General features: G+C 34.7%; 1 protein-coding gene across 1 annotated transcript; it reads left to right on the plus strand.

The window, feature by feature from the left end:
• The first annotated feature begins 6,405 nt into the window (after nt 1-6,405).
• On the plus strand, nt 6,406-8,953 carry LOC132184138 (trihelix transcription factor DF1). Its single transcript, XM_059597651.2, has 2 exons — nt 6,406-6,903; nt 7,318-8,953. The coding sequence occupies exons 1-2, from the start codon at nt 6,644-6,646 to the stop codon at nt 8,615-8,617; spliced, it is 1,560 nt and encodes a 519-aa protein (XP_059453634.2). The 5' UTR covers nt 6,406-6,643; the 3' UTR covers nt 8,618-8,953.
• Nucleotides 8,954-12,006: the final 3,053 nt, after the last annotated feature.

The following is a 12,006-nucleotide window of genomic DNA, read 5'->3' on the forward strand; positions in this document are numbered from 1 at the left end:
CGTAACCAATAGTTATCGGTCGGTAATCAGTTAAAAATTTTATACTGATAAGCTTATTGGTCGGTTAAAAATTTTTTTATCGAAAAACCGATATGACCAATAAGCTATTTTAATTTTTAATTTTTTAGAATTTTATATTTATTATTGTAGTGGATCAATATAAAAATAATAATAATAATTAAAAAAAAAAAAAAAGCTTCAATAAGTTATTTTAGCCAAAAATATACTCTAAAATAACTAATTTTTAATAAGCTATTTCAGGCTTTAGCCCAACAAAATGTATTTGAACCTCCAAAACAATTAAATTTTGGCCCAATTAGCAACCAGTAAAAGCCCAATAAAAAGCCTACAAAAGCCCAAGCCAATTTAACCGACCGGTTAACTGATTACCGATATGACCAATAATTGTCGGTTAACACTTCTTATCGGTCGGTAATCGGTTAGGATTTGGTTAACCGATAGCTTATCGGTTAACCGACCGATAAGCCCATTAACCGGTCCAAACTGACCGATACCCAACCCTAATATTTCTCATCTAATAAAAAGGAATAGCAGAATTACAGTCATCCCTAAAGGCTCTTGCATATTTATCGAGCATACTCTTTTCTTTTTTTTCTTTTTTTTTTTTTTTAATTTATCATGTTAATGTACCACATAGGAATTCTACAAGACAATCAAAGGTTAGAGTGATGCCCCGGCGGGAGCGGCAGCACCATCTCCGATGCTAAAGCCAAGAACATAAAAATTAAAAATTGGCTCAAGAGAAAGAGAGGAGACAAAAATCTAATAAAGTGACATGTATCTCTTAACATATGAGAAACACATGTTTTTTAATATGTGTTTCTCACATGTTTTTTTAATAAATATGGAACACATACAGATCCATTAATTATATTGATTTGTATGAATTAGCTACAAACCAGTTAATTTTTGTCTGCTGACCAAATGGTGCATTATTAAACAAAAATTTACTCCAAACTAGTTTGTAGCTAATTCATACAAACCAATCTACTAAAATGACATGTGTCCCTTAGCATGTAAGAAACACATTTTTTTTTTTTTTTTAATAACACATGCTTCTCACATTTTTTTTAACAACTATGGAACACATGTCACTTTATTAAATTAGTTTGTATGAATTAGCTATAAACCAATTTGTAGCAAATTTTTGTCCCTCTTGCAATCATACGAAACAAGGTTTTGGCAGGCTTGGAGGCCTTGTGGCCGTGTTTGGGCTACTTGGTCATTGGGCTAGGGGGTATGGGCCCCCATTCCATATCATACTGGGAGAAATTCGATAGTTACAATATATGCTTTTGCAGACCCTTATTTCTTCTTCTCCTAATTCAGTGCTAATTAGTAGACATTTACACATGAGTATATCCTCCGTCCTTGAAGCTCACTCCTCATAATAATGGGCTTCTTGAGTGCTCATTCTGGCCCATTAAGGCTATTCAGAGTAGCCCATTACATAAGCAGATCCTTCTGTAGGTTTTTGCTCTGGTCATCACCCCATATATATTCTACAAAATTTCAAATCTTCACTATACTCATCCTCTGATTGATTTGTTAATGCTTTACTAAGACCGTTGATCTTCCATTAGCAATTGACTTGGTTAGTTGCGAGTACTCGACCGGGAACTTGGCTCGAGACCAAAGTCGAGGTCGAGTCAAGTTTAAACTTAGCTAAGGTTCCAGCGAGTTGAGTTCAACATCATATGAAAACTTGGCTCAAATTCAATCATTCATTCGATATTGCTTGGTGTGACTAGACTCGTTTCGAGCCCTAGCCCTCCGCCACAACAACACAAAGAAACAACACTACCAACCACACAACTACAGAAGCCTGCAAGGCAGCTGAAATGAGTTGAACACAAAATATTTACCCAAGAAAATATTTACCCAAGAGTTAATTATGGCATGCAACGCAATTAGAGATTTTTCTCGTCCTTTTTGCAAATTTAATGATGCACATGGCACATAAGTATTTTTCTTTTTTTTAAGTAGGGACACGTATGAGTCACATTGTACCCATCAACTTAATTGGGTCCTTCTGCATGGAATAAGATGTGACAAGATAAACCTACCTATCTTTTACATCTTTTATTATATCCCTTTTCTTTCTATCTCTAATTTATTATTCTATATGCTCTCAAATACTCTCTCCCTCATTTTCAGCCTTCTTTTTTTTCTTTTTTTCTCTCTCTCTCTCTCTAAAATAATACAAATAGAAGCATCGTGGGGGCATTGTGTCCTTTCATTAATTAGGATGTCTCATGTTTATTATGGAGATTTTTTTTAAAAAAAAAAAGGTACGTAAATTCTACTAATAGACCTTACACCCCCATATCCTAGAGTTACACTGGGCTTTAATTGAGCCCAATATCTTAGGCTAGATTGTTTTGGCCCATCCAATTGGGCCTAGGTTAGAGTAAGTAATGAATCATAGCCTATAGTGTAGATCATTGAGCTCTAAAAATTTGATCTTTCAATTTTATTTTATTTTATTTTTGTTAAAATTAAACTTTGGTTTAATGGTTAAAGTATTTGGTTTGTATGTGCGGCAGGCAGGAACTGACCACCAGTTTATATTTTATTTTGTTGTATCTAACGACGCTTAATTTGAAATGGTTTAGGTTTAAGGTTAGTCCTAAACCGTTTTTCAAACAAAGCACGGTCTTTATATATCGTTCAATGAGTCCTCATCAGATGAGTCATTGGCCTTTTCTTTAACGATTTTTAGGATCAATAGATTTACCTTTATTGAAAAGAAGAAAAAAAAATTATAAATTAGGGAGAAAAAAAAAGAAAAAAAAAAAAGAAAAATTGAAAAGGGGTGAATTATAGAGAATAAGCTTGGTGGGTTGCTCACTTGTTTAGCTAGTGCCAGGTAAACTAGGGGTACTTATCCACATGGATGACATATGATGCAAGTGTAGATTCACATGCCCTCCATGTTAAGGAAACCCTTTTGTCGACATGTAACTTTTCAAAGTGGGTCACCATGCCTTGCTCAATTCAAACACCTTCCACATTTCCACCTCCACACCTAAATAATTAACTAACCCTTTCTTCTGTACAATTTATGGCAACTCCTGTAATTGTTTGTTTTCTAATTATATATCACGTCTTATAATTTGATTGTGGTGATCATATGATTGGATTTGAGTTCAATTTCACTTTGAAATGAAGAGAAATCTATTGAAATTGAGACACACGCTTCCATTCTAATGAATCCAGTATGTTGAGTAAGGTTAAAAACTACTTGTTTGTTTTAAAATTATTTTACGATGCTGATGTGACAAATTTAATTAACCTGTCGATATAATTCAAGGGCGGGTGGGCACTGACAGATCAGCCCAATGAGATAAGAGTAAGATGGACAAAAATTTGCTACAAACCAAATTCATACAAACCCATTTAATAAAGTGACATATGCCATATAACTATTTTTTAAAAAAATTAATAGTTATGGGACACATGTCACTTTATTAGATGAATTTGTATGAATTATATACAAACCAGTTTGTAGCAAATTTTTGTTTGAGTAAGATGGGAGGGTGTACTTACAAAAAAAAAAAAAAAAAAAAAAAAAAAAAAAAATTCAAGGGTTGCTAGAAGAGCAGGTAATTTATTACACGACTCACAAATCTGACATGAAATAATAAGGTTAAAGTTTGGTATAACGAGTTTGACTTATAAACAGGTTGACCCGCTTGACCCATTTATGAAATTATATATATATTTTTATATAACAAATACGTGTTGAAACGGATTAAATGTGTTGAACAGGTCGTATTGAGTTAGTTTAAACGAGTTAAATAAGTTGTACCACAAGCAAAATAGATGCACAAAGAACATGTGACAATTTGACGTACCCTTCACCTCCATTATAGCAAATGTGTAGATGTCCCCACTCTCTTTGATAGAAATTTACCTACCATCTTTCTGTTCACCTCCTTTCTTTTCCTTGCCATAATCAGCAATTAATCCTCGTTTAGGGATATACTTTGCCTAGCCAGATACGCAATCCCATGATTGTACGTTGTATCTGATTTATCATACGTTTTCGTATGATCCAAGAAAAAAAGAGTTTAATTAATCAACGGTGATTTATGCATAATTAATTGAATATTTGTTGGGTCCCACTCATTGCAATTATATGGTGCTCATTTCAATTAGTTTTCCAACTCCATAATTGAGTCAATAAAAATGAACAAATGCTTCTGATGATCTGCCTCTCGATCTTCCTCTTAATTAAAACGTCTATCCTTCCATTATTTTTCATCTAACTCAAGACTTGTCTACCCATGGTGGTCCTCTAAGTTGAACTTTGAAAATTTCTAATCCCATAAAATATTTCTTCACCATAAAGTCCACCACATTGAGCCACGTTGTGGGGTCAACGAATATTCTTGAAGAATTAATGCAAATACGAATTCCTTTCATCCCAAAGAAAAAAAAAAAAACCAAAAAATACTTTCTCATCACTTTCTTTGCATTTACGCATGTATGGTATAAATGATTAAGGACGGAACCAAGAAATTTTTTTGAGAGAGGCCAAAGTACGAATACAGAGCAAAATCTAATTTTTAATAAGAGCAAGGAAACTTTTAGAAATTTCACTTTTATCCCATTTTATTGATGTAATACTGTAATTTAGCCTTTAAACCGTTGACAGTGTTACATGAATAAAATAAAATAAAAGTGTACGTGACGTATACTAAAACTTACCTAACAAGAAATTTCTTTACCTTAAAACTATTATAGTTACAACTGCTTCGGTCGACTCAGATAGCAAAGCCTAATTTTTAAGGCGATACCCTCTAAACCCCATCTAATTTCTAATTCCATCCCTGCCAATGATGACCAAATTCTTCTAGAATACAGAATAGTATAATGCAGTATTTGATTTGCATTCAAATTGGAAAATTTACACCGAGATGATAAAGAAAGATTAGACTTTCAACTACCATGGAAATTAATACGAAAGACAACTAATTAATTTGAATTTGGAAACGTACCAATCAAACCCTGGAAATACGAAAAGTAAGAAAGAAATTACACTTAAAATAATCTAAACTTATGCCACGAATTATGTATTTTTCACAGGGCAAAGTGATCTTAACACCCAACAACTCAGAATCTACCACGGCCCAATGGTCCCGAAATTTCAAATAATTAGAAAATCATGACCAATTATTACATCTTTTTCATCAAAATTTCAATCACCTCATTTATTAGGGTAGGTCACAACCTAACAAAATTGGCCGCTACTTACTATCCTTCATAAATGGCTTGTCACCACGATGACATGGCAGTAACTAATCATGAGATTAATGTTTGTTAAACAAAAAATTAATGATTGATTCAGAGAGTTGCGTTAAAATTATGAAATAATAATATGATTTTTAATATATATATATATATATATAAATGATCGAATTAAGATAAGTTTATGACTTTTTTTTTTTTCATTGGTTGGTACAAAGCAAAATTTGTCAAACGCTGTACGTAGCATTGTCAACACGACAACAGGCTCCTTTCACCTACGTGGCAGCACAAGCGCCAAAATTTTTGCTTCAGAGGTTAAAAAAAAAAAGAAAAATGTTATAGTCTTTAGGGATAGCTCAATCAGCTGGGATCACGTCTTACGAAACGGATGTCACTAGTTCGAATCATCTCTCCCCCTTTTATGTGGACACGTCAAAAAATAAAAATACAATTTTTTACCTATAAAAGTCTTAAGTAACAAGAAGTCACAAGTCCCACTGATGGGGCATGTGGCATCTTACCACCTAGAACTTTTATAAGTCAAAAATAGTGTTTTTATTGCACTAAAATTAGAAGGAAAAAAAAAAAAAAAAAAAAAAAACCCAAATTGAGTAACATTTTTTTATATGTGGGTTTAATTTTTTGTTTTTTAATAAATAAGACATAACATAAAATATTTAATTTAAGTAAAAAGGTAAAATAGGGAGATAAGATTTAAAATTATAACCCTTTTTTAAATTGATACTATTTTAAATATTATTAATTATTTAATATCACCCGACCGAACAAAATAATTGTAAGATTAGCTTGCATGATTAGAGGTCAATGGGCTTCATGTTAGGGGTAGTTTGGTAACCCAAAGTGTAGCCAACGGCCACTGAAATCCAAAACGCCCCCGAAAAGTAAAGCTGACCTACAATGGGCCAACATATTATCCCCATCGTCGCTATCTGCAGCTGTTGCCACTTGCCACTGCTACTTGTAGATTTCCATTACAGTAATTTAATATTTTTTTTGTCTCCGATTTATCTTTTTTTCAGGAACTTCTGTTTTCACTGTTGTGATGATGTATATATATAAGAGAGGCCACTGCAGTGTTGTTTTCCATAATCAACAAAAAAGAACAAAGATAACTGAAGATTCCATAGCTAAAGATATTAGAGAAATGAGCTTGATTTCTCTCTCTTTCTTTTGTTTTTAAAATTTATCTTCCTTGTTGAGATTGACAGACAGATCCCACCCAAATAAACTAATAAAATCACCCATATGCCTATCTTCATAAATCCCGTGAGAATTCACCTTCTGATCTTGTGATATATATATATGTTTTTTCTGCTGTAACTGCCTGCTGGGAGCTAGCTAGAGCACCATGCTGGGGGATACGGGTGTTTTGGCAAGCTCCGGCGGTGATGACGCGGCGGCGGCAGCTGGAGCTCTCGAAGTCGATGAGGAGGCGGGTGTTATGGGGTCAAATTCCGGCGAAGAAGAGAAGGGTGGTGACAGGAGTAACTGCGGCGGAAACAGGTGGCCTCGCCCAGAAACGTTGGCGCTCTTGAAGATACGTTCTGATATGGATGCGGTGTTTCGTGACTCGAGCCTTAAAGGTCCATTATGGGAAGATGTTTCAAGGTGATTTCTTTTCTTAATCATATTTCCTATGGTTTTGTTTTGTTTTGATGACAACTATGCTGTTCCAGATCGATCGAATTGGCTTCACACTGCACTAATTTGTTCTTTTTTGTGTCATGTTTTCGGATTAATTCCTAATGTTTCTCAAACAAACCATAGAAAATCCACAATATCCCACATGATGAAACCAGTTCTGTTTTCAATACTTTTAATTGTAAGAAGACCTATTTGAAGAACTAGAGAATAGGCAATATGATAAATGAGATTAATTTTTCTTCCATGGCCGGGAAAACATGTGTTTGATATTTTCTCTCATCTCTAGGGCTTTCTTCCCTTGTGTCCTATCTTTAATTTCATTAATCAGTAATTTTACTAACTAAATTAAAAGTGTACGTACGTTGTAATATTTATCAGGAAATTAGCAGAGCTTGGTTATAGTCGAAGCGCTAAGAAATGCAAGGAGAAATTTGAGAATGTTTACAAGTACCACAAGAGAACCAAAGAAGGCCGAACAGGGAAGGCAGAGGGAAAAACCTACCGGTTCTTCGACCAATTACAAGCCCTCGAGAACCAACCAGCGGCTCTTCCGCCGCCTAAACCTCAGATCATCACTGTTCCATTGACAACAAACCCTACAACTACAAACATGTTCCAGAATGTTGTACTTGTCTCTCCGACATCAAACCCTATAATTCCTCCGATACCAGCGAAGAACCCTGCAATTCCTTCAGCACAAACAAATGTGATTTGGCGAAGCAATACTACCACGTCTACTAGCCTTTTCTCGAGCACCTCGACCTCGTCTTCAACCGCGTCTGATCGAGAATTCAAAGAGCCTTGTAAGAGATCGTCGAAGAGGAAATGGAAGGAGTTTTTCCACAGGCTCGCCAAGGAGGTGATAGATAAGCAAGAGGCGCTACAGGAGAAATTCTTGGAGACGATAGAGAAACATGAAAACGAAAGAATGGTGAAGGAGGATTGTTGGAGGATGCAGGAAATGGCGAGGCTCAATCGAGAGCATGAAATGTTGATCCAAGAACGATCCACGGCGGCAGCCAAGGACGCGGCTGTTCTAGCATTCTTGCAGAAGATATCTGGACAACAGCAAACACAAACAACAACGTTAATGTCATTGCCAATGGCGCAGCGGCCGCCGTCCCCACTGTCAACGAAGAGCTCTTCTAGGTGGCCGAAGGTTGAAGTTCAAGCTTTGATAAACCTTCGGACAGCTCTTGACCTTAAGTATCAAGAAAATGGGCCAAAAGGGCCTCTTTGGGAGGAGATATCCGCCGGCATGCGGAGGATCGGATACAATCGGAGCGCTAAGAGATGCAAGGAGAAATGGGAGAACATTAACAAGTACTTCAAGAAGGTGAAGGGTAGCAACATTAAACGCCCCGAGGATTCCAAGACATGTCCATACTTCCACCAGCTGGATGCCCTATACAAAGAGAAGAACAAGAATATTCATGATAGTGTGAAGAAGCCCAATATTAATAGCCTAATGGAGCCATTGATGGTCCAGCCAGAGCAGCAGTGGCCTCTACAAGAAGATATTCTTGATCACAAGGAGATTAATGTGGAACAAAATGATCAAGAAGAAGAAGAAGAAAACGATGGAGATAGTACTGAGGAAGAAGAAGATGATGGCGGTGGTTATGAGATGGTACTAAACAAACCTTCTGATTCAATGGAAAATATTATTGCTAAATGACACAGGACAGGGAAGCTGGTTGAAAAAAAAAAAAAAAAAAAAACAGTCCTAAACGGTGAAGGAATGTGAAAGAGAAATTATTCCCTCAGAGTTCAATTTTCAATGATTGCCCAAAAAGAAAATGCTGGGTGCAGCATGGTGTCCTATGACCCATTTTCAGATTTGGGTCTGATTTGCAGATGGCAGCACCCAGCAGGAGTACTTTGAATTTGCACAATACACATGGGGTGTAGTCTAGCTAGTGGGATCCTTTCTTAGGTGTTTTATTTTTATTATTTTTATTGTTTTCCAAATTAAATAAATCATTGATCTGTAATTTTATATCCGTTTAGGGATCAGAGCTTTTTTTTTAATAAATGAATAAACTTGTGTTGTATTTATTTATTCCCTTTCTGTTCATGTGTTGTAAATTAAAGTGAAAAATCAAAGTGTTATTTGTTTAAGTATGAGTCTAATAGATCGAGCTTTACCCGATTAAACAGCTAGCTGAGAAAATGTGTGCGAGTCACTAATCTTAGTGTTAATTTTCAATTTATTTTAAAAGTTTAAGCTGATAGAAAAGTATACTTAAACCATTTAAAGTATATTCTAACACTATTACGGGTGAGCTCAAAACCCTTTCTTAATAACTGATATCCAACACAGACTTAAATCTTTTAAATTATATTCTAACATTATCGCGAGTGGGCTCAAAACTCTTTCTTAATAACTAATGTCCAAATTTAAACTTCGAGCTTTTTTTATGATATTATATTATATCATCATTTATTTCAAAAGTGTAAATCATCCCGAAAGGTTTAGTGAATTTGGAACTTCCCTAACTAGAATTATTTATAAAACTCTATTTTACCTAGTTTTTAAGCTATGTAGGATTTAACGGTCTTGACTATCGTTATAAACCACATACTCTATGTGAACTATTCTTCATCTTCTCAATATAGAATTAGAGTGTTACATGTGCGCTCGCTCAAACTCCCAATCATATTTAGTGTTAAGATATTGATTTAAATCATTTACCACATACGTTTTAATTAAATATTTCATAGATTGAGTTGGAGCTCGATCTCACAATTGAAATACTCGCTTCTTTTTTTATCAATATAAACTTTTAGAATAAATAGTAATTTAGAGAGAACGAGAAAAAGAGGCCGCAGGGGTGGAGAAGGTTTCTCATGGGCCATACTGTAGCAGAGACGCTGAGTTGCCTGCCATGATCTAAGATTCACATAAGTCCGTACAATAAGAGCTTGACATGAGGGTGACAACCTGATATATATATATATATATATATTGAGCATTGTGCACCATGCTTTTACCCCGCCAACTTTGTGGGGGTTGTGTGGCACTCGGCTAGAATGGTGACCCATTAAAGATGAGGCCCCAAAATATGAGAGGTCGTGATCTAGGAATAGTGAGAGATATTATTATAGAGATGCCACAAGAGTATACAGTGTGAAAAAACAAAAGCAAAAGCTCCTGTTGCCATCACACACATGCACTCTCACAACTCCATCCACTTCAGTACTAATATTATCTCTCCGTGAAGAGAGGATATAACTGATCATAGCTAGCTAGCCCTTCTGGTTGAATCTTCAGCAAAATGCCGTATGTCTGTGTCAACAATGGTCCAGGCTAGGGCTGAGACCACGAGGTTCTATAAGTGCCGACCCCATCGACAATGCCCATACTTCTCTGCAAACGAATCATGTATATGCGGGGAATTAATGAATACAGTTGACACCAACTATTGTCGCCTAAATTGGAAAGGCTAAAATGCCTAGGGCTTTCCATAATTAATCACAGACCTAAACAATTAATGAGTCTAAGAGAAAGGAGCTAGGGAGAATATCATCCCCAAATAAGATAATAATAATATTCCATTTCTTTCACATTATATTTTTATTAACCGCATCCGTTTGGTTATTGTGGTTATTATTCGCTATTCACATTTTAGATAATAGGCCTATTTTAGTCTCTTGGGCATTCTGTGGGTCTCTATTATGACCTATTTTAAGCGATTTTGAAAATAATTTGAGCCTTTTCTAATGTTTTGGACTTGTTTTAATTTTTTTCAACCCCTAATATTTTGAAAATATATTGATTTCACCTAATCCAAAATGATATCGATATAAAAAATGTTATATATAAAGGGTATGCGGATATTAATCACACATGCATACCTTAAAACTGATATTCCCATATGCATATGTGGATATATATATATAGTGACTTTTGTTAACAGCAACCACAGATAACAAATAATTGCAGATAATAGATGCAAACAGTTAGTATTTGCTCATATGTACACCCATAATTTCTTTCTATATATAAGCTTTCTCTCTATTCTATGTTCTCTCGATGAATGCAGTATTAATTTAACCATTGGAAGCTCCCTGCCGGCCCTTGACTAGCACCACTCCGGTGATTGTTTTCTTGTCTTGCAGGTGGCCGTACAGCCACACAAAAATCCATTTTTAATAGGGTGAAGAGGAAATTCTATTTCCATGCTATGGATCGGAATAATTTCTTTTTTTGTCTTGCATGTGGTAATATGTTTACAATCTTACGCAAAAAACAAGTACAAAAATAAAAAAATAAAAAAATAAAATTGAAAATGGGACAAAAAACACGGTTGCATTGTCATTTCATAACATCTGTAAGATAAGTATAGAGCTATATATATATATATATATATATATATATATATATATATATATATATATATATAATATTATATTGCTATCGACTCTTAAAAAGCATTAATGTTGAGTATTAGTCCATCCTTTTCCTATTCTTCCTATGTCTTCTTTCTCACAGACATGATTAAAAATTTCTACTGGTCAATTCTGAGCTACACTAATTATATAATTAAAGCAAATTAAGATAATTCAAAAGTCTCTTCAATAATGACAGCTTAATTTTGAAACTAAGCTGATCTTATGTTTCATAATTGATTTATTTGAATTAATTTCTTGCCTTGCACATCTCGTCGATCCTCCAATACCCACAGGCCACAGCTAGTGCTTGTGGGTCGCATCAAATATGGATTTAGCTCTTTTTCAAGGGAGCTATATATATATATAAAGGAAATCAGTCAAGTTTAATTATATATGTCCTCGCAGAAACAAACAAAAGGAAAAAAAAAAAAAAATTAATAATTGAATAGGTTGTAGGCACAGGTGGTTTGGTTTTATAGAAAAAGTACTATAGAATATCAACTAAAAGCTTTGACCATTAACAAGTTAACATCATCTTCATAATTGAATTATCACTTTGAGATACTTTTTACACCATCCAAAGGAGAAGATGGATTCCGTTTTGTCCAAATTAATTATATTGAAACTAATTACGAGTCCAAACCATCAATTAATTCCTACCATTCTGTTTTT

Source organism: Corylus avellana, chromosome 7, assembly GCF_965113065.1.
Source record: "Corylus avellana chromosome 7, dhCorAvel1.hap1.2, whole genome shotgun sequence".
NCBI classification, from domain to species: Eukaryota; Viridiplantae; Streptophyta; class Magnoliopsida; order Fagales; family Betulaceae; genus Corylus; species Corylus avellana.